The 22,778-nt window shown below is 50.0% G+C and overlaps 1 protein-coding gene across 22 annotated transcripts in view; it reads left to right on the top strand.

Moving 5' to 3' along the window:
- The window catches only part of BRD4 (bromodomain containing 4), an 88,772-nt gene that overhangs the window by 52,944 nt on the left and 13,050 nt on the right, over window positions 1-22,778 (top strand). For 16 of the 22 annotated variants that reach the window (XR_004966660.1, XR_004966661.1, XR_004966662.1 and 13 more), the window contains exons 2-11: window positions 2,588-2,906; window positions 6,474-6,611; window positions 7,864-7,999; window positions 9,301-9,581; window positions 10,218-10,580; window positions 11,610-11,738; window positions 16,741-16,950; window positions 17,463-17,662; window positions 17,948-18,243; window positions 19,209-19,319. Coding sequence is in view for 19 of the 22 variants with exons in the window: in XM_036302512.1 (XP_036158405.1) it covers window positions 2,622-2,906; window positions 6,474-6,611; window positions 7,864-7,999; window positions 9,301-9,581; window positions 10,218-10,580; window positions 11,610-11,738; window positions 16,741-16,950; window positions 17,463-17,662; window positions 17,948-18,243; window positions 19,209-19,319 (2,149 nt within the window). In the remaining 3 variants the exon portion in view is untranslated. Of the gene's footprint in view, window positions 1-2,587; window positions 3,341-4,407; window positions 4,480-6,473; window positions 6,612-7,146; window positions 7,275-7,863; window positions 8,000-9,300; window positions 9,582-10,217; window positions 10,581-11,609; window positions 11,739-16,740; window positions 16,951-17,462; window positions 17,663-17,947; window positions 18,244-19,208; window positions 19,320-19,593; window positions 20,482-22,778 lie in introns of those variants that run through there. The other 6 variants (XM_036302520.1, XM_036302521.1, XM_036302517.1 and 3 more) reach the window with 6 other exon arrangements.

The following is a 22,778-nucleotide window of genomic DNA, read 5'->3' as shown; positions in this document are numbered from 1 at the left end:
CACTAGACTCCTTGGAGCAAGCAGCATGGTTGATGAGAGCACTACGGAAGAAAAGCTGTCTTGCCCTAACCGGTTTGGCTCAGTGGATAGAGCGTCGGCCTGCGGACCGAAAGGTCCCGGGTTTGATTCCGGTAAAGGGCATGTACCTTGGTTGCGGGCACATCCCCAGTAGGAGGTGTGCAGGAGGCAGCTGATCGATGTTTCTCTCTCATCGATGTTTCTAACTCTCTATCCCTCTCCCTTCCTCTCTGTTAAAAATCAATAAAATATATTTTAAAAAGAAAAAAGAAAAGAAAAGAAAAGCTGTCTCTGGCCATGTCAGTTTTGCTAGGCCTCAGACTCATCCTGAAACCAGGACCCCAGTGTTGGGGGCATGTGGCTAGGATCCACCTGCCTGCCTCAGGAAGTCCAGCTCTCCATAGCCCCACCAATTTGCTTTTACATAGCAAGCTCTCCCCTGGTGCTTTTAAAATTTGGTCATTTACCAGAACTGCATTTGCAAAAACCTTTGTGCGAACTTTGGTTAAAATTACACGTGAATCATAAAGTAATTCATCAACAGAGTGCCTGGCATGTGCTAAGTGTGTTCCAGAAAGAAAGCTGTGACAGAGCCAGCCAGTTTCCCCTGTCTTGTTTTGTCTCCTGCCTACCAGAGTCCTGTGGTCCTAAAATTGGTCCTCTTTCATAAGCCCTTGCCTGACTTCCTCAGCCAGAGTTCTTTTATCCCTACTGACTCTTGGGTTTATTAATGGAGATGCTCCTGTGATGCAGGCAGCTGCTAGCCAACGAAGACTGTCTTGCTCTGCTCACTGAGTTTAAAGCTGATCATTCCTTTGTCTTGCTAGTAGGAAAGTGGCAAAAAACAGTGTACAAAAAGAATGCACATGGTCATCACATGTTTGAGCAATGTTTCTTCTCATTAATAGAATCTGGGAACTCTCAGCACTGTGAATAAGGGTGGGTTTGTGTGTCTGGAGAGCGGTTTGGCAATAAAAACGTGTAATGCTAGCCCTAGCTGGTTTGGCTCAGTGGATAGAATGTTGGCCTGTGGATTAAAGAGTTCTGGATTCTATTCCGGACAAGGGCACATGCCTGGGTTGAGGGCTCGATCCCCAGAAGGCAGCCGATCAATGATTCTTTCTCATCATTGATGTCTGTCTGTTTCTCTCTCTCTCACCCCTTCTCTCCCCCTCTCCCTTCCTTTCTGAAGTCAATAAAAAACTTTTTTTTTTTTTTAAAGAGTGTATCCCTCCCCTAGCTGTTTGGCTCAGTGCATAGAGCAGCGATGGCGAACCTCAGTGTGTCAACATTTTGAAAAACCCTAACTTAACTCTGGTGCCGTGTCACATCTAGAAATTTTTTGATATTTGCAACCATAGTAAAACAAAGACTTATATTTTTTATATTTATTTTATATATTTAAATACCATTTAACAAAGAAAAATCAACCAAAAAAAATGAGTTCATAGGTTCGCCATCACTGGCATAGAGCATCAGCCTGTGGACTGAAGGGTCCCGGGTTTGATTCCCATCAAGGGCACATGCCCGGGTTGCAGGCTCGATCCCCAGTGGGGAGTATGCAGGAGGCAGTCTATCAGTGGTTCTCTCTCATCATTGATATTTCTATCTCTCTCCCTTTCCCTTCCTCTGTGAAATCAGTTTTTAAAACAAAAACATGTACCCCTGACCTGCAGTTGTCCCTTTAGAATAACTTCAACAGGTACACAAATCACCCTTGTAAGGATGGTTTTGGCAGAATTTGGTGTGGCCCGAAGCAGGGGTCGTTCAAGCTAAAGGAATCCACAGGACAAGGGGCTCAGACAGGCGCTGGGTCGGGGTGGGGATAAATAAGCTTTAAAAAGCAAGTTAATAAAATGGTAAGTCAAGTATGGATTCATTATTGTGTTATCAGCAGTTCCTTGTGGGATTTCTTTAATTAACAACCACATATTATTTAAGTTGCCAGAAGATGTTCTTAGTAGTTAAGCATAAGGCTTTGCCTGGAGCACTCAGTAGTGGACAGTGGCCATCCAAGAAGGGCAGACCAGCCTTTCTACTCCTCCCTGCCTGGCCTCTGCTCATCAAATGGAATTACTGACTTGGTCCCATGATTCATGAGCCATAAATACAAACAAGAATTTTAATGTAAATGACATATTTGGGGCTTGCAAATCACTCTTTCTCATACATGGGCAGTGTCCCCTAAAAGCTCTCAGATGTTATAAAACCTGGTTTGTCTGTATTTTTTGTTTTTGTTTGTTTGTTTTTCCTAAAAACCTGATTTGTTGCTCATTGTCCCTCCTGCATGAGCTCCATAGAGCTACAGCCCCTGCCACCTCCTGTTTGGCTTACCTCCATGCCCTGTTTCTCTCCATTGTTACCTGTTCTCTTGCCTTTTGGGTGACAAGTCTTTGAGAAGAGCAGGCCCTGGAGCCCTTTTAGTCAGTGCATGGAGTGGCTCCTTGACCTATCTCATCCAACCAGTCTCTGGGAGAGGAGCTTACTCCTTGGTCGTGGTGGTGGTGTGGAGACAATGTCATCATGGTGGTGCCTCTCCACTGATGGTGGCTTTTCTTTTCCCTTTTAGAGTGCCCGGTGAAGAATGTGATGGGATCAGTAGCATGTCTTCGGAGAGCGGCCCTGGGACGAGATTAAGAAATCTGCCCGTAATGGGGGATGGACTAGAAACTACCCAAATGTCTACAACGCAGGCCCAAGCCCAACCCCAGCAAGCCAACGCAGCCAGCACCAACCCCCCGCCCCCGGAGACCTCCAACCCCAACAAGCCCAAGAGGCAGACCAACCAACTGCAATATCTGCTCAAAGTGGTGCTCAAGACACTATGGAAACACCAATTTGCGTGGCCTTTCCAGCAGCCTGTGGACGCCGTCAAGCTAAACCTCCCTGTGAGTAGCTTGGGCAGGAACCCAGAGTAGCATCTTCCAGGGCTCTTTTTACGCTGCTCCTGGGGAGGATAGACTTTAGGGCAGGGTAGAGATATGCTTGAGTTGTTGTGAAAGCATGAGACCCAGCTCTGAACTCCAGCACCCTCCGGCCCTAGAATGAGTGGTTTCAGCAATCCTGATGAGTGGCGATGAGGAAGATTAGAGAACGTGCTTATTGGCTTAAGCAGATTAGGATCCCAGGATGTATTGTGTAGAGAGCAATTGAAACAAAGGTAAAGGAATACTTGCAGTTTTCCTTTGATTCCATGGGTAGCTGAAGTGGGAGCACTTCTGTCCCCTCTCTTCTCAGGTGCTCCTAACCTTCCCAGAAGTAGATGCGGTTGGTCAAACCATGCAAGAGAAGGCTGGCTTGCTGCAGGAGCAATCCTCTTCTGGTACTGGCGCCATCACTATCACTCAGAGCATAGGGCAGGAAAGGTAGCTGATTATTTCCCAGAGAGCAAGTTCATGGAAGTGGCCTGGCTAAAGGCCGGATATGGGTGCATCTTTGTCCCAGCTGCCTTTCTGCATGCCCTCATGCCTACCTGCCCCTCCGTGGCTATACTGCACTAGCTCTTAGTGTTTTTTTTTGTTTTGTTTTTTTGTACTCTCTGCCTCTTCTCTCTTTAGAGAGGTTTTTGTTTGTCCACATTCCTAGCAAATGATTCTGGAAACTTGACTTGTAACCCTAACTGAACCTCAAGGAACAAATGGAATAAATGCTTTAATATTTTCTTCAAATGCTTTTAATTGTTTTTTTCTTCAAAGCATCAAGGACTGAATGTCTTTAAGTTGCCCTCTGCTGTTTGCCAAGTCCCATCCCTACACCTCCAACCCCTGGACCAGGAATTGGAATTAGATAACCCAGGCAGCGGTTTATGAGTGCTAGAGCTAGCTATATAGCTGTAGGACCCTCCGCCTTAGCCAGGCATCCAGTTTCAAGTAGGATGAACACACTGGCATGATTCTCCTGGCTTAAAGGCCACTATATCTGTGACAACTGTCCAGTGCTATCTGTTCGCTGAATACATGTCATGTGCACTTGAGAAGAGAGAGTCAGGAGAGAGCACTGCAGTCCCGAGTCATGAACCTGCTCAGGAAAGGGTGGAGGCAAAAGAGGGTCCTCGCCAGATTTGGACTTCAGAGGCCACACTTGTCATTGACTATAACAAGGGGTAGAGGCAGCTGACCTGTCATTAGAGGGAAGCTCTTGGGAGAGCTTGCTACTCTGGTCTCTGGTTGAGCTGGTTGTGCAGGGTCCACAAATGAGGGTGATCTTCCTAGAGTAAATACAAAAAAATGGGTGAGAAGAAGCCCTGGGGTGGAAACCAGGGAGGAGGTGGGAGCTTGCAGAGGGGAGCCAGGAGACCTACCAACAGAGCAGTCCCCCATGTCTCCACGTTGGAGGCTACAGGGGGGCCAGAAATGAGGATTCCGACCTGACCCTCCTGTTGGCCTTTAGGAAGGCATTGGTGACCTTAGGAAGATGTGACGCAGAAGTAGAAACCAGATTCTCGACGGTGTGAATGAGAAGGTGAGGACACGAAGCCATCATTCAAAGAAATTTGGCTTTGAAGGGAAACGCGGCAGGGTCAGAACAAAGAAGGGGTTGGTTTGTATAGGGTGATGCAGAGGGCCGAGAGGGTGAGGCAGACAGGAGAAAGGGCACTGGGGGACCCTGGATTTTTAGGCAGCAGCATCCCGCCCAATGGGACAGCCACAGGGGCGGGTTGTCTATTAGGTCAAGGATCACCCTCAGCAGTTCTGATAAAGGAAAGAGAGGCGGATGGACAGTGGCACTGATCTAGTATCTTTAGAGAGGTAGGAATAGTGAGAAGTAGACCCAGGTGGGGAGGGTGGTGGTGGTGGTGGTGGGTGCTGGTAGACTGGGAGCAATGTCATGCTAAAGCCCAGTTTTTTAGGGGACTCAACCCCCCACCCCTCCACCTCCCACTTTAGGATATAATGTTAATAGGCTCACCCAAAAAAGGTTTCCTTTCCTTTTTTTCCTGTTTTCTGATGCCTTCCAGATCTTTACCTCCATTTTGGTCTCTGGTTCTTGTTGGACGTTTCATTGGAATGCCTGCCTCTTTCAAATTCAGTACACATGTATGGTTGGATTGTCATGCCAGTAAACCCACTGCGTTCTTGTCAGTCCCTTCTCCCTACCACCCCCCTTTTGTCTTCATCCCATCTCCTCCCTTGTCCTCTATCCTCAACCACTGTCCTGTTTGCCCTTGAGTCACTTGACACACTGGTCACTTCAAGCACCTGACACCCTCTAAGAGACCTCTGACCATAAATAAAATCTGGATTTCCATTGGAACAGATATATCTGGACTTGATTCTCTTGGGAGAGGTGATCAGAGCACAGTATAATGTAGAAAGTCTGGTTCAGTCTCCCCTTTGAGGCCTCTTGGCCAAGATGCCTAGAGCTGGGATCTGTGTGAGCTAGTGATTTTTGTTCCTTTTCTGGGTGTCAAAGCAACTCAAAACCTCACACCCCCAGCTTGCCTTTTCAGTACTGCCCACCACTGTTCCCAGGTAGGACGTTGGCACATGCTAACAGATAGGCCTTCCCCTGCCATAGGCTTCCACTTGGACTTGGTTTTGATACCCCATTCAAGCCTAATTATGGGGTTCTTGGTGGGGCTAGGTGGCTGCATGCAGGTCCCCTGCCTGGCTCTCTGTTCCTTCCACCTGGAAACCTAGGTGCTGCCTGTTCTGTCCCCAAATTCCCCTATGGTTGTTTTTAAAAATAAACATTTGGTTTTAGTATTCTAAACTTAGAAGAAAGCTGTGGCGATAGTAGTGTTTGATCCAAAGGGCTTGTGGACATCTATGCCTGCCATCTGGCTCCTTCTGTTTGGCACTTGTAGAATAAGATCCAAGGGTTTGAGGAGGGTCTGTGAAGGCTGATGCAGATTCCTCATTTGGCAGGTAACCTGTTTAGTGCTTACTTGTACCAGATACTAATGGGTCCTTAGTGGTAGACTGTGTACAAGTGAAAGAAGTGAAAGGCCAATGAATTTGACTGCTCCATGATTGTTCAGTGTGACAAGAAGTAAGGGATCCAATTGTTAGGGGTGAGCTCCACTGCTGGTTCCGTTGGAGTTTGCATTTTATGGACACATAAAATTTCACATTGTGGAGAGAAAGTAGACCTGCCACAAGTGGTTTTACTAGATAAGAACTGCTTTTTTAAAGGCTGTATGTTCTCCCCATTCTTTATTTAGAATGGAAGGTCACTTTAACATACAAAAGAAAAAAATAGATCTCAGTAAAGACATCCTGTTCCCAGACAGGGCAGTGGCAAACTTGAACGTTTTTCCTCCAAATTACACCTAGCATTTGGGAATCCTTCCCTGGTTTACTTTATCTTGGGGTCTCCTTGAAATTGTTCACTGACGTCATGGAAGAGCTTCGGGCTGTGCATCTGTGGAGTGACCTGTGAGATCTGCAGGCCCAGCTATGAGTGCTGTGTGACTGCAGAGGTGACACTGGCCTTTTGCTCTCTCTGCTCTCCAGGATTACTATAAGATCATTAAAACACCTATGGATATGGGAACAATAAAGAAGCGCTTGGAAAACAACTATTACTGGAATGCTCAGGAATGTATCCAGGACTTCAACACTATGTTTACAAATTGTTACATCTACAACAAGGTGAGATGTTGGGGCTGGTGTCCAGCTGCCCTGCGGGGAGGAAGAGGCGGATATGTCTGAAGCCCATAGGCAGGGGTGTTGGAGTAGACTGGAGTCTGACAGAGGACACTTAGAAGCAGGGGTAATGGAACCCATGGTCTTGCCTGTGACTGTGTGGGGAGAGGGGTGCTCTCTGTTTTCTGAGCCGTCCTTGTTAGCTTGAAGCATGTGCTGCTTATGCCCTTGGGATTTGGGTTCTTGAGTATGTAGTAGAGAAGGTGTGAGAAGAACAGTGAGGCTTGTTAAAAAGTCCATTTGGATGATGTAAATTGTCAAGAAGTCTACAAAATGTATGCTCAAACAGAAACCTTGATGTGAGAGAAGGGGCAATGGGGCCTGCCTCATCTAGAACTGTGAACATGACTATTGTCAACTTGTAGCAATAGAAGCAAGTATCCCCCAGTCTTATGTGTAGACCCGAAGATCACTTCTTAACCCAGTAGCCAAACCTTTAGACTCGGCTATGCCATGAAGCCAGATCATTTATTATTTACAGTTCAGACCACACATGTGATTAAAACCAACCCTTTCAAATAGAACGACCCTGGAGGGAGACACTATACAGAAATCACCTTTTGACCTCTGCTGGTGTAGTGGGTAAAATTGCCCAGAAGAGATGGGTAGGTGAGTTTCTTGAAGTTTACCACATTTTTTAAAAGTCTCAGCTCTCACTATTAGATTTAAGCAAAATGTGCCCAGATGAGGTTCTCAGTTTAGAGCTGAGGGGGAACAGCATATTACAGACTAGGGGAGATTGGGGATCCGTAAGGCAATATGAGATGGTCATTGCCCGGAGCCCCAGTGAGCCTTGGAATACACTGGGGAACATGGTTGGAGCCCTGCTAACGTATCTGTAGCAGGAAATCATGTGTAAATCAAGTATATCTAGTGAAGTTGAATTGTATTAAAAGAAGAGCCCCTTTGTCTGATTGATAGATTGTTAGATGTTTAAGGCATAAGGATGGTTACTCAGATGGGCCAGTGCTTAAAAGGCTAAAGAGGGAGGTGCTGGCCCAGCAGACGTGCAGGTACATGAGACTGTGATGCCTAGTGGTATTATCTGTGTTGTGGGCCTTTGGGGTTCATCTTGGGGAACCTGAATATGATGCTTCACATTTGGGGCAGAGGTGGTCGCACAGTGTGGAGAATTCTTGCTCTGCTTAGAAGTTGGGGCGGGGGGGATTCTGACCCTCACCCTGCATGTCCCTTCCAGCCTGGAGATGACATAGTCTTAATGGCAGAAGCTCTGGAGAAGCTCTTCTTGCAAAAAATCAACGAACTGCCCACAGAAGAAACAGAGATCATGATAGTTCCAGCAAAAGGAAGAGGACGTGGGAGGAAAGAAGCAGGTAGGGCCCTCACACTGAAATAACGAGGAAATGGCTTCATTTCTCCCCCATTGTTTGCCCCTCTCTACTCCAGTAGAAGACTAGCAGTGGTAGGAAGATGGCTGCTGGTTGGATACAGTTGGACGAGGTTCGGTGGTGGACCTGCCCAGCGGGTTCCACGATTGTGTAACCCTCCCCCAAAGTAGAAATAACTGAGCCCTGCCTTTTTTGATGGACTTCAGTTTAAGAAGAAAGTGTAACTTCTCTAAAATATTTTTAAATTATGTGAATTCTTTACCCTGCCAGCACCATAGATAGTCTCTGCTTTTTCATTTTAGAGAAAAGAAATTAATCTGACCAAAGGCATTTTTAACTAAAACCCAATCTTAGAGTCTTGGGGGTTTGTTATCTGAATTATCTTAATGTGCTTGTGTTGGAGCCCTGCCTGTTTTTTGGCGCCCAAACTTTTAGTCTGCCTTGCCTATCTCAGTGCCTATTTTCGCCTTCTGCATCTTGCCGTTCATGGTTCCTTGCTGCAAAATGGTGATGTTTGCAAGGTGGCCATGCTGTGAGCTATTTGCTTCTCACAGGAGCCAGCTTTCACCTGGCTTCCCCCCGCACTCAGGAGAAGTGGTGACTTCATGTGAGCAATGGGAGTTAGTTGCCCTGGAATGCTGAGGGGTAGCCAAGGAGAGCTGGTCTCAAGTCACTGCTTAACCACAGAACCTGCCTGCATGTGGGGGCAGACATAGGGCTTTGTATGTCTGGACTCACCCGCATGGCTGCAGAGAGGCAGCAGCTGGCCAGTCTCCCTGTCGCTCAGGGAAGTGGGAGCTTGCCAGTTTCCAGAAGCCTTGGCCATGGCTTCTGATGCCCGCCCCCTACCAAGAACACTTGCTCAGAGGCAGTGCTTCTGGGAATGAGGACAGCACTGCCCAAAATTGCCAAGAAACATTTTTCTGCTCTTCATCCGCAGTCCTGGTGCTGACTCTCAATGTGTTTCCTCCTTCAGCCCAGCCCTCCCTGCTTATGAAGGGTCTTTGTGCCCAAGAGGATACTTGCAGCCCAAGACCCCCAGGAAGTGTGAATGCAATGCACCCACCACTACTGAAACCCTTTCTCCCCACCCCGCCCCAGCAGTTGGACAGACTTAGCTGAGGTCTGGGGTGTTTGAGATGTTTTCTCTTAGGCAAGTAGCTGTGGTGACACTGTGTGCCACGTCTATGAAGATCTGTGCTCACCATATGTAGCAATGTCCCCAGTGGTCCGCTTGCATGTGTCGGGTACAGCATCTAACCACCTGTCCCTTTTATGGTTGGTAGGGCCGGCAAAACCTGGCGTCTCTACGGTACCAAACACAACGCAAGCATCGACTCCTCCGCAGACACAGACCTCTCAGCAAAACCCTCCACCTGTGCAGGCCACACCTCACTCCTTCTCCACCATCACCCCAGACCTCATTGTCCAGACCCCTGTCACAGTGGTACCGCCCCAGCCACTGCAGACTCCCCCGCCTGTGCCCCCTCAACCCCCACCCCCACCAACTCCCCAACCTGTGCAGAGCCATCCACCCATCATTGCGGCCACCCCACAGCCTGTGAAGGTGAGTGTCCCTTAGGTGCTTGTGTGTGGCCCAGCCCGACCACTGGTGGGCTCCTACCACCTCAGCTAGCGCCCTCCCACCCCTACTCCTTGATTTGTAGCAGTGAGCCTTGCAGGAGATAGCTACCCATCCTTGCCAGTGCTTCATGAAGAGCGTGTCCTAGCTCCCACGGGCACTTGTGAGTGTTGGGGGTTTGGGGAGAGGATTAACTCAGCATAGTCCAGAAGCTACTGACCCAAAGATCCCATAATGGAGGCACTGTCTCCTGAGGTTGTTGATCCCTCCCATTTCTGATTTAGACCATGCATGTTGACAGAGGCTAGCTAAATAGTTTCTGAAACGTGCCTTCCAAGGTGGCTTAGTGGCAGGCTCGGATCTGGGAATCCCCCAATAATGAGTAGGAAGCTGCGTCAGGATTGTTTTGTTGGCCTTTGATGAGCAAATATAGTGCTCAGCGGCATGCATTCTGCCCCTAGCAGGGCCTGTTCCAGCTGCAGAGCAGAGTGGTGGGACACGCTCTCCTATTCCTTGGGCGGGTTGGGACCATAGAAAGGACCTGGTCCCAGGAGTGACACTGAGGGCTCGAAATGCCAACCACACCTTTGACTGTGCTTATCTCTTCTGTGCTTTCTGCAGACAAAGAAGGGTGTTAAGAGGAAAGCAGACACCACCACCCCCACTACCATCGATTCCATTCATGAGCCACCTTTGCTGCCCCCAGAGCCCAAGACCACCAAGCTGGGCCCCCGGCGGGAGAGCAGCCGGCCTGTGAAACCCCCAAAGAAGGATGTGCCCGACTCACAGCAGCACCCAGCACTGGACAAGAGCAGCAAGATCTCGGAGCAGCTCAAGTGCTGTAGCGGCATCCTCAAGGAGATGTTCGCCAAGAAGCATGCCGCCTATGCTTGGCCTTTCTACAAGCCCGTGGACGTGGAGGCGCTGGGCCTTCATGACTACTGTGACATCATCAAGCATCCCATGGACATGAGCACAATCAAGGTGGGCCAGCAGGTGTCCATGAGGCCAGGGAAGACCCCAGAACTGTGCCCCAGCAGCTCTCTAGCCGCCTCACCAGCCCAAAGGAGTGAAGCTCCCCCTTCTGGGAACTGTAGGGACATGCTCCTAGACCAGTGATGGCGAACCTTTTGAGCTCGCATGTCAGCATTTTGAAAAACCCTAACTTAACTCTGGTTCCGTGTCACATCTAGAAATTTTTTGATATTTGCAACCATAGTAACACAAAGACTTATATTTTTGATATTTATTTTATATATTTAAATGCCATTTAACAAAGAAGAATCAACCAAAAAAATGAGTTTGCGTTTCACCTCTGACACGCGTGTCATAGGTTCGCCATCACTGTCCTAGACAATGAGGCAGTTTTGGTCAGACAGCAGTGCTGCTTCCTAGTCTTAGGAAAGAGCCCTCTTGGGCCTTGGGGCCCAGTGCCCACTGGCACCTTGCATACAGTAGATGCTCTAGAGAGTGTGGGGGCTGGTGACTTTGTCAGGCTGTGTCATGGGGAGGGCCTTGCTGTCTTCTCTCGGTAGCAGGCACATGACAAGCACTGGCATTTCATCACTGTCATATTCTGAAGCCTTCTGGTTTTATTGTAAGCTTTTTTGCATTTTCCTTCTTCTGAGAGTGGAGTAAGCCTTCCCAAACATGGGGTGGGCACAGCGGGGACAACTATGTTCCTTTTGACCAATGTTTTGTCCTGTGTCACCAAAACAAGTTTTATACACCTGGTCATAACAGGGCCCAGCCCTACCTTTTCAGTTCTGGCTTAAGCTCTGCCTCTGTGGATTCTATGTCCACTTCTCCCTTAGCCAGGCAAAGTGACCACATGGGTGGATTTCCAGCCCTGAGAATTGCTGTTGAGTGTCTCCTTTTCCACCTGGCGCTGGGAACTAGGGTGATGGCCTCTTTCCATGATCTGGGTTAAATCCCCACTTGCTCCTGCTAGCAGCCCTCCCTGTTGCCACCTTCCACCAGCAGGGGCAGACACAATCTGTCTTGTCTTTCCAGTCTAAACTGGAGGCCCGTGAGTACCGTGATGCTCAGGAATTTGGTGCAGATGTCCGGTTGATGTTCTCCAATTGCTACAAGTACAACCCTCCTGACCACGAAGTTGTAGCCATGGCCCGAAAGCTCCAGGTGAGGCTCTGGGAAGCTCCTGGGCAGTCCAGGCCTCTGTGGGCCTTGGCAGACTTTATCTCTGTCACTCACTTTTGGCATATGCCACATTGCTTTGGAATAGTGGACTCCGGATAACACCTACATTTCATGTTGAGATCGTTTCATTATAATTAAAGCAGGGGTGTTGGTTGGGGTTTGGGCCTTGGGCATTTTAGGTTTTATTTGGGGTATCCCACTGAAAGCCCCCATCTCCCTTGCATTTGGTTGTCCTTGGTTGTAAGACTGTGTGTGCTGTTCATGGCCCAATCTCTTCTCCAAAACAGACCTGTCTCAGGTCATCGGGAGGGGGCAGGGGCGACGGCGACGACACTCTTGCCAGGTAGACACTTTGTCACAATTGTGAGCTAAAGTAACTACGTGACCTTGGGCATTTCTTTACTATAGTCCTGAAGCCATGGCTTGCCTTCCAACTGCAGAGCCTCTGCTTTCAGATGTTCCATGTGTTCACAATGCCCTAATGGGATTCATGGTCCCTCAAGTGGATCCTGGCTGTGCACACTGTAGCTGTGCGGGGAATGGAGGAGCAGATTATAGCATAAATGTGTGCATCGCGTTCTTTGTGTGGTGTTTTTTAAAGGGAAACATACACAAGTATCAACAATCTTTGGTTAGATCAGAGGTTAAATTGTGAAGAATAAAGTCAATATTTAGTACTGTTATCTGTCTTATTTATTTATTTATTTTTTAATCTTTAAAATTACACATGTAAGGCTCCAAGTTGCTTCTGCTTTTAGGGACAGATACAGCAGGTCATGGGCTAGGCCACATGCCAACACAAGGTGCAAGTGCTCTGGCTGGAGCTCAAGTCCATCTCACATCCCACGTCCAAACCTCATCTGGTGGCTGGATGGGACTTCCTCACACTTGGCTTTTCCAAGCACTTACGAAATACTTTCAGGGCAGAAGTCAGGACTTGGAACTACTTTTGCATCTTGTGGGTCTATTCCAGTTAAAGGTCACCTGAGCCCTACTGCCCACCTGCCTCCCAGATATGTTAGCTCCACATGTTGTTTTACTGGAGCCAAGGCACAGTCTCCTCAGTTCTTCCACTTGGCCCCTGTCCTAGTCAGGGGCTGCCTTGGGTTCAAAGAATGTGTCCAGAACACTTGGGGTAGGAAAAAACCTTGTTATTAGTATGGACCTGTCTGGTTTTATTTTGTCTTAGTTTTGGGGAGGCAGGGGGCTCTCTTTATTTGGTCCTGTTGGCTTTCTTCGCATTCCTGCTGGTTCACTCTCTTTACCATTTCCCATCCTTGAAGGTAGTTCAGGCTTTATCATTTTCCTGCAATTCTCACATTTGGCCACCAGGTGGCAGTGGAGCTCGCAGTATTGCACCTTGACAAACACGTAACTCTCCTCGGAGAGCTGGGGCAGCTTTTCCCCAGATTGATTCCACACACTATTTGCCGTCATGCAACCAGAAAAACCCTAACAAGTTTTCTGCCAGCACCGAAGATTGTCTTCCTAACTTTTGTGCCTGTTTTAAGGTTGGTGTTTTCTTGTTTATTTTGCTTTTTTTTCTTTCTTTTTTCTTCTGGGAGTGGTATAAGCATGCTTTCAGGGCCTGGTTTGTGTTTTTTCTTCTTTTTTTTTTCTTTCTAATATATATTTTTATTGATTTCAGAGAGGAAGGGAGAGGGAGAGATAGATAGAAACATCAGTGATGAGAGAGAATCATCGATCGGCTGCCTCCTGCAGGCCCCACACCGTGTGGGGATCGAGCCCACAACCCGAGCATGTGCCCTTGACTGGAATTGAACCTGGGACCCTTTAGTCCGCAGGCTGACGCTCTGTCCACTGAGCCAAACCAGCTAGGGCTCAGAGCAGGTTTTACCCATAGCAAGGCCACTGATAGGCTTGTCACACAACAGCCTTTTTCTAAACATTGATTCTAAGTACCAGGCTGGGCTGGACTGGGCAGTACACAGGTGGGTAGGCCAGCGCAGGACCACCTCCACCCCCAGCCTGCTTTGCCTGCTGCAAGGTATGGGTCACCTTATTATTGAAAGTAACATACCAGGAGGAGGGTGGGGTCTCTGAATGTCAGAGTTAAAGTGTCAAGCTCTCTGAAAGGCAGTTGCTGTCTGTATGGCATTGCGGGCTTTGTTTTACTTCTTTTTCTCAAAGCTCTCCTGGATCAACATGGTTTAGATCATTGGATTTCCCAGCAGGAAGGGAGAGGAGAGAGGAACAAAGCCCCAACCCTTGTTTGCCTTTGTAAGAGGTCTTGAGACCTGTTGTCTCTTAGTTAGGCTGTGCCCAAGGACTGGGATTTACCTGGGAAGAGTGATATGGAAAAGGATCTTCTTTGTTTTCCTCTTCCAGCCTCTAAATTCTGGGCTTGGCAGCTATTGTCACAAATCTCTGGGCTTGAGGTTTCCTCAGGAGCCCGAGGGTGACTTAGGACCAGAGCTATTGGTAGTACTACCCTCTCTTCTCTGTTGTGAAATACGTGATTTAGGACGTTTAGTACCCATGTGGGCTATATGTTTATTTCAAGAAAAAGTGCAAGTTAAAGTAGAATGCAATTGTGCGTATAGTACAGAAAAAAATTGAACTGAAACGTGTTGGTATTCTGTATTAGATCCCAGAGACAGGAAGCTTTTGAGGGGTGTGTGTGTGTGTCTGAGTATCTTTCACTCATGGCTACATCCCTAGTGGATCTCCCACTGCCTGTATTCCATTTCTCTTTTTGTGCCCTCTGTGCCTTGGATTTGGCCAAACCCCACAGCACTATCCAGACTTGGCTGAGATGGAGCTGGACTACACTTCCCTCCGAGGGTCTCCAGCTGCCTGGCTTTGAGTCAATTCACTTGGAGGTCTTTGGGCACTGCGACTTCCCAGCATCTAAACATCTCTGTTTCATTAAAAGGGGCAGGGGTGGTGGGCAGTATACTTCCCCCATGAATCTGATGCAGCCCGGTTAAGTGATCCTGGTCAACATTCTAGCGAGAGGAGGTACTTGTTCTGAAACTAGTGTGGTTTGCTGGTGCAAAGAATCACATTGTGGTCCAGATTCATGGGGTAGGGTACAGATGATGGCATGCTGGGCGGGGAAGCTGGGTCTACCTTGAGACACACCAGGACAAGTGCTGTCTCTCTCCCCGCCCCCCATTTCCACAGCAGCCAAAACCTGTGCGGAAGAAACAGGGACATCCTTATGGCAAGAGTAATGCTGCCTGGCAGCTGGCAGGGGAGTCTGGGCCAACAGACAGGTGGCATGAAGTATCTCCCATTTGGCCCACCTAGTAGCACTGGGTGCTGGGCCCTGCGTGCTGCTCTCCCCCTTTCATGGAATCCTGATGCCCGGACACCTTGTCGGACACACTTCTCTCACCTGCCCCCTGCTTCTTGGAAGGAGGCCTAAATCTTCCAGATGCTTGTGTAAATCACTCAGGGACCTGGGCGGAGAGGATCTTTCTCATGCCACCGGGGTCTCTGCTCTGGTGTGAAGCCGCCTTTCCCTGGCAGCCTGGGTGGTGGTTTCTGTTTACTCCTGTTTTTTCCATATCCCTTAGACCTGCTTCAGGATAGTCCAGGCCTTCCTGGAAAAGGAGCTGCCTCAGGGGAGGCCACACTGAGAGGTCTGGAGGGGAGGTGACAGCACCACAGTTGTGTGGGATGCCTGCCTGCCCTGCTGCCCAGGGGGAGGGGAAACGAGCTGTGTTTTCAGAGACATGAGGGCTTCTAGAGCTGGCTCTGTCAAGTGTGCTCCAGTTTGAAACAACAGTTTTGGAGCTCAATCCCATGGCCCTCCTGGGCCACACTGCTCTCTGGGGCATCAGTTCACACTTAGGGAAGGCCCCTTCCATCCTATGAGATACCATGTTGACTGATTTATGCCAGGCTTAAAGCAGATCCCAATTTCCTGCTGGGAAGCCAGCTTTTTCCTTCCACTTCTGCCCTCTGTCCTGGGTTATCACTGGATTTGTGATAATGAAGTCCTCAAGGTAGGATGGGACCTGCCAGTTAATTAGTGAGGCAGCAGATGCTGGATCGCCAGGTGCTCAGGCAGGGCTGCTGCCCCCCTGAGCTCCATGACCTCATAGTCCCATCAGATTCCTGGATCTTAAGAATTGGAAGGTTTCAGAGTCTCCTGGGGTGTGATCTCAAGTTCAGTAGTCCCATGACTTCTGCTCAGGTGCTTACACCTCACAGAGCTGGCACCCTCCTGGAGCTTATCCTCAGCACCTCACATCCACTTTCTTGTAACTTTCTTAACTAGCCTGGCATGCTCTGGAGACACCTTAGCCATTGGCATGGGCCTGCTCAGTTATGTGCCCCAGAGGTGATCTGATGAGGGAGGAGGCACATCCAGCCGTATGCCTGCTGCAGCAGGACTTGACCTCTTCACTGGCGGAGGGCTCTACTGGGTACACTTTCACCGCTGGGCCTTTGCTCATGCTGTTTTCTCTGCCTGGTACACTCTCTAAAATTGTGGGCCCCACACCCTCCCTGCAGGAATGTGAACTGGAGGTAGACAGAGCCTCCTGCGCTGGTCACTGTTGTGTTCTGGTGTCCAGTTCCAGTATTCAGAAGGCTCCCTTGGGATGTGCTGACTGAGCGCCAATCTGACAAGAACCTTAAAGCACTCTTTCTGTGGGTCCTGGTCTCAGCCCACCATTTATCAAGGGTCCTCAGTGGTTGGCTGCTTCCTGCAACCTATGTCCCTGGTCCTTACCTAGACTGTGTCCAGGCTGTGTCAGGAGCACCTTTCTCCTCAACATGAGATTTGAGAGAGGAGTGTTGGAATTGGTGTCAGGGAGCCCTAGCCAGCATGTTGCCGTAGTGGCAGGGAAAGGGTTACCATCGGTCTAGCTCTCTGACCTTCCCGCTCACTTCCTGTTGAGTTGACCCCAGTAGCCAGTGAAGCTATAGTGACACTGGGCCACAGCCTGGTGGGGACCCAGCAGCCCTGACGGGCATGGCTTTCCCCCATCCCCACCTCCCTACCCCTCAGGATGTATTCGAGATGCGCTTTGCCAAGATGCCAGACGAGCCTGAGGAGCCTATGGTGGCTGTGTCGTCCCCTGTGGTGCCACCCCCCACCAAGGTTGTGGCCCCACCCTCATCCAGTGACAGCAGCAGCGATAGTTCCTCGGACAGCGACAGCTCAACTGATGACTCTGAGGAGGAGCGAGCCCAGCGGCTGGCCGAGCTTCAGGAGCAGGTGAGGCATGACTACTTCCATCCCTGGTCCCCCCGGAATCCATGGATCAAGCATTCTCCCCAGAGGTCTCCACGAGATGATCATGGCTCTGAGTCCTGGCAAGAGCAGAATTCCCAGTGGTGCCATTGTGCTAGATCACGGGCATATTGAACGTATGCATATGTATGTCACACATGGAGATGGGGAGATATGGCTGCTCTTTGGGCAGAAGGGAGGCTTCTGGATCCTTCAGGTGTGTAGAAGGAGGCCAAGCCAGGGGCTGCATGGTTGTTCTGCAAGCTGGCCATCGGGCCTTTAGTGCCCAGTGTGTCTGCACTCCTGCCCAGTCTCCTAGGCCCAGAATGGCCAAAGGGCTTTAACAGCTTATCATTTTAGGTGGTTGTTCTGGGCACCTTTGGAGTCCAGGGCCTGGGTGGGCATGGACACTTTAGAAATCTGATGGAGTGGCAGGTCAGGCAGCTATGTACCAGCCCCAGTGTGATTGGCATGTGTCTTGCCTGTATATTCCGTAGCTCAAAGCCGTGCACGAGCAGCTTGCAGCCCTCTCGCAGCCCCAGCAGAACAAACCAAAGAAAAAGGAGAAAGACAAGAAGGAAAAGAAAAAAGAAAAGCACAAAAAGAAAGAGGAAATGGAGGAGAATAAGAAAAGCAAAGCCAAGGAACTTCCTCCCAAAAAGACCAAGAAAAACAACAGTAGCAACAGTAACACAAGGTCTGTACCACCCTAACGCCCCCATGGGGACCTAGCCTGCCCCAGTCAGAGGCTGATCACCTCTGCTCTTCTCCCAGGGACAAGGCTTTAGCGTTCTCCAGGTTTGGGGGGGAGAGGGGGGATGACAGGTGGAATGGTGCAGACGGCAAGGACACCACAGCAGCTCCCCTGTTAACAGTGAAGACCAGCAGGGTGGGGGAATAGAAAGGACCCATTCCAATGAAGGAGTGGAACAGGTCCCCAGCTTCCCAGGGTACCCATTGTGTCTGCATTGTCCCTTCATAGCAAGAAGGAGCCGGTGCCCGTGAAGAACAAGCCTCCTCCAGCATACGAGTCAGAGGAGGAGGACAAGTGCAAGCCCATGTCATATGAGGAGAAGCGCCAGCTCAGCCTGGACATCAACAAGCTCCCTGGTGAGAAGCTGGGCCGAGTGGTACACATCATCCAGTCTAGGGAGCCCTCACTCAAGAACTCCAACCCCGACGAGATTGAGATCGACTTCGAGACCCTAAAGCCATCCACCCTGCGGGAACTGGAGCGCTACGTCACCTCCTGTTTGCGGAAGAAACGGAAACCTCAAGGTGCCCTTGGGTTCCCCTGGGGCTTGGGGATTGGAGGGAGGTCCCAGGCAGAAGAAGGTTGGCCAAGCTGCTTTTTCCTGCCCTTCCATCAGGGAGGCCCCTGTGGGCACCTCAGGTGACTCTCTTCCAGACTTGGCTTTTTCCTTGACATAGACACCTCTGGAGAATTGGAACATGACATTCAGTGCTGGGCTGTCAGTGCCTTTCTTGACCTCTCTGGTTGATGGTCACCTGGGGCCCACCTGCACCTTGGTATTCTAAGCCTTGCTCTGAGCAGCAGCTGTTTTCATCTTCAACCTCTGAAGTCTTTCCCCCCAAAGCCACGCACATAGCATCCCCTCACCCCACCCTTTTGGTGCCTCTGAGGGTTGAGGCTGGGAGAGTCTTTAGGGCAGCTTTGTGCCTGCCTGCCATTCTTCTCGAGCTCAGCATGGCCCCCTCTCTATGAGTCTTCCAGGCAGCCCTTTCCTGTTACAAGTGTCTTGTCTTGGCTCAGCTTTTGTCTTAAGATCAGTAGGACTTAGGATCCATAGCAGGGCATTGTATGCAGCCTTCATCCCAGCCCAGGCTGACTCCAGGGATCCTTGGGCCTCTTCACTCACAGCCAAGAAAGTTACTGAGGGAGCCTTAGCCTGACAGTCCTCCTCATAGGGAGTTTCCTCCTCCCTGTTTCTTAATCCCGATGAACGCTGCAAAGGCGATTCTGAGAGATTGGTCAGGGGCGGGGCAAGCTTCTTGAAATTCTGGTATAAACTGAGTTTTTGGCCAGCAGGCAGTAGGCTAGCATCTTATCACTGGGGAACAGGGGGCTGGTTGGGGGCTGGGATGCTGTCAGGGGCAGCCTTCTGGCTTGTGGGGCACGGACTGCCCCCTGGCCCTTCCTCCCAAGCAGTGGAGTACATTTGGGTTAAGAGCAGCCCCAGGGTTGGGCCTTGCCTGACGCAGTTCATATTGTTTTACTGCAGCCGAGAAAGTGGATGTGATTGCTGGCTCCTCCAAGATGAAGGGCTTCTCGTCCTCTGAGTCTGAGAGCACCAGCGAGTCCAGCTCCTCTGACAGTGAAGACTCCGAAACAGGTTAGGGTCCTACTCAGCATCTTGTCCCACTCCTGCCTGTGTTCAGCACCATTTGTCCTATGTGGTGGTCATAAGAATTACCTGGTCACTGTTTTAACTCTAACTGGGGTGGCGAGTAGCCTGGCACCCTGTTTTCTCCCTCATGGACTGGGCTAGGAGGACACAAGTGGCTGAAGGTATTGACACTGCAGAACTGGGGTGGGGGAAAGCTGGTGAGGATATTGGGTGCTGGGGGCCCAGGTGTTGGCATTGATCCTAGTGTGACCCTACGCAGCTCCACAGTCTTCCTGCATCACAGTCACATGCAGTGCGGCCATCCCAGGTAATGTGCTTCATTCAGCAGGTGTGGAGCAGTCTACTGTCAGCCCTGCTGTCCCCAGACTCGGGGCACTGCCATCCTCCTTAGAGTGTGCTCACTGCCATGTTGGTGGCTTCTAACTGCACACACTTGGACATGGGAGTCCTGTGCCTCTCACAGTCCTTCTCTTTATGCTCCGCGGGCCTGCACATGTGCCCAACCTGAGCAACAGTTTCAGTGTGGGAGGTGGGGCCGGTGGGGATGCTGGGAGCTGCACAATGGTGGGGGGAGAGGCCTTCTACCAGCCCTGTGCTTTCCTGATGATACTCAGGGGAGCAGAAGCTCAGACTTACCCAGAGAGGCTAAGGAAGAAGCCTGGCAACCACCCTGTGCTGTGAGATGGAGCCAGCTGTTCCCATGGGGTGGCTACTGCTGAGCAGACAATCTACAGACTACCTGAGAGCTGGTCCTGGGGGCCTCAGCATGTCCCACCAGGCAAGCCGCAGTGTGCATGTCCACAGTGGGGAACGTGTGTTTGGACAACAAAGCATTTTCTTTGGTGGACCTGTCCTGTCTGGTATTTTATTCTAACTGGAAATAAACCATAAGCTCCACTTAATCAGTTCCTATAAATAATGTGACCTTATTTTACCAAGGAGGTTTGAGGATCATTTACAGAACCTGGGAAGAGTGATGCTGCTCTGAGGCGTTGCATGCACAGGTTCCTCACATGGGCTCAGCCTGTTTCTGTCAGGGGAAGCTAGGGACCAGGGGCCTCTGGGCCTTGTCACTGTCCTTCTTCCCTATTACAGTAAGGGCACCAGACTTTCCAAGTGAGTGCGGACTCACCTGCGGGGAAATTAAGAGGGTGCTGAGGGCTTTCCTGAGGCTCCAAATGCTGAATTACCTCATGTTCATTGGGCCCAAATGAGATGGAATTCATTAGGCCATGTTCTGTATTTATTGAGGTATTATTGTATGCAGAGGCTAATGTGTACAGTTTGTTTAGACAACTTTGTCACCATCCTTTTTTTTTTTCTAACCATCACTCCCCCCCCCATTCCATTTTTATCCATTTACCCCAGCAGGGGGCGCCCAGAGCCCATGCCTGCCCAGGAAGGGCTGCCTGGCCAGGCCGCTGCCCTCTGCAGGGTGAATTGCTGTATTCCTGGGCCCAATTAGCATTCCTGGTAGCAGCTGACTTCTCACTTTGGGTGCCAGTCACACCTAGGGTTTGCCTTCACTATGGGGTTCCTAGCAGGCTGCTCCTTTTAGGGGTTTCTCATCCTTTCTCCTAAGGATTCAAGTTGTCAAAAGAAAACACTAAAGGCTGAAATTGGCTTGGGGCCTGGTCATTAAACCAGCACATCTTGGCTGAGTGTGAACTGCTTTGGCTGATGTGGCACCTTAGGGGGCTATGACTGGCCTTTGCCCCTGCCCCCCAAGCTTAGCAGGACCGCTCCAAGGCTCCCGAGTGTCCTGCTGCCATCTTTGTGGGGCAACCATGACGGCATTTCCAATAGCTCTCTCCTATTGCCAACATGTTTTTCTTTCTTTCTTTCTTTTTTTTTTCTTCACATTTTTCCCTCCTTTAAAGAAAGTGGAAAGATTGTGCAACAAGTAATCTGAGGATCCTGGGAACAGCTGTCTTGGCGGGAAGGAGGATGAGATTTACAGTCTCCGAGCTGCCAGCCTGCAGGCACCCGGGCTCCGGTTCACTAGCCTGACTCCCGCTTAGCCCTCTTCCCATGCACCCTCCCCACCTTGGGTTTGTGAGTCTTCATTTTGCCTTCATGGTCCTGGCTTTCTTTTCTCATAAGTTTGTACTGGAGAGCTCTGTTGTGGGCCAGTAGGGGCTTCTGCTCTCAGAAAGGACCCATCCTGTGGGTTTGTGTTCCTGTGGCTCAGATGCTCCAGGTCCCAAGGTGGGAGCCTGTGACCCTATACCACTGAATACAACCATTGCCACCCATCCCTCACAGGAAATTGTACTCACTTCCCAGGCAGCTCTTCCAGCAGTTGCTCATGATGGGTCCATGGAGCTGGACAGCCCCGGTTTCTGCAACCAGTTACAGGTGGTTCTGCCGGGGCAAGCATATTAGAGGTATTTCACTTGGCCTTTGGGAGCTTAAATTGTTTTTCCCTCCTTTTGTTTCCATTTATATTGGAGCTGAAATTCCTGAAAAGGCCTATATTTTGTCACTTGTATTAATAAGAGTCAGTTCTGCTGATACAGCCCTGAGACATGAGTCACCAAAAGAAACTGAGCAGAGGCACTAACTCGGGGACCCCTCCTCTGGCTGCTGTTCACAGAAAAGGATGCTGAGGACAGATCAGGGCATGGGACTGGTCCTTGGGGTCATGTTGCAGTTCAAGGAGGCGGTGTGTCACAGAATAGGGGGAGGAGGGCAGGCATAGCTGTCCCAGCCCAGTCCCATGCTGCCACATGTCCTTCCGCTCAGCAGCACACAGTGCCTTTAGCTCTTCCACCACATCTGAGCCCAGCTCTACTTAGGTTATGGTCTTTCGTTAAAAACAATTCTAGCTTAACATCTGGATCTGCTTGGGAGTTCGGTATTGGGAGGACAGAGTGAGTACAAGTGCTAGCATCCCACTGCCCCTAAGGCATCTGTAGACCTTATCTGGGCAGGCTAAGGGTGCCCCGGTTCCCCCTTTCCACTGCTGTCCCAGGTGGCTATAGCAGAGCTGTGGCTTCCCTGTCACCAGTGCTAGGATCCTGTCTACCACGCTCATGGGGCCAGGGATGTTCTAGTATTCTTCATCCTGTTTCCCTCCATCATATTGCTGATGTCTGGTTCTTTTTAGGTGGGGGTAGACACACAACTTGGGTCCCTCTTAGGAGCAACCCTTGGCATCAGCTACCAGGGCTGGGACCTGGGTTCAGAGTTGTGGGGTATTTCTTTTGGGCTTGGCCTGGTCTTCTAGTTGCAGCTGGAGCACACTCCAGCTATTTTAGTCGCCTCGTTTCCTTTTCCCAGGATTGAAGCATGTGGGTGTTTTTTAATAGCTCCAGGGGGAAAGGAATGCTTTATGTTTTGGAAAGATTTGAGCTGGAAAGTGCAGGCAGAGGCCATGGGGCATTCTTCCCAGACAACCAGCCTCAGCTTCCGACACACGGAGTCTCTGAGGGACTTGGTCCC

This window comes from Myotis myotis, unplaced genomic scaffold (assembly GCF_014108235.1).
Source record: "Myotis myotis isolate mMyoMyo1 unplaced genomic scaffold, mMyoMyo1.p scaffold_m19_p_32, whole genome shotgun sequence".
Classification (NCBI taxonomy): Eukaryota; Metazoa; Chordata; class Mammalia; order Chiroptera; family Vespertilionidae; genus Myotis; species Myotis myotis.
Note: the sequence above shows the minus strand (reverse complement) of the source record. Positions and strands in the feature narration are given on the sequence as shown.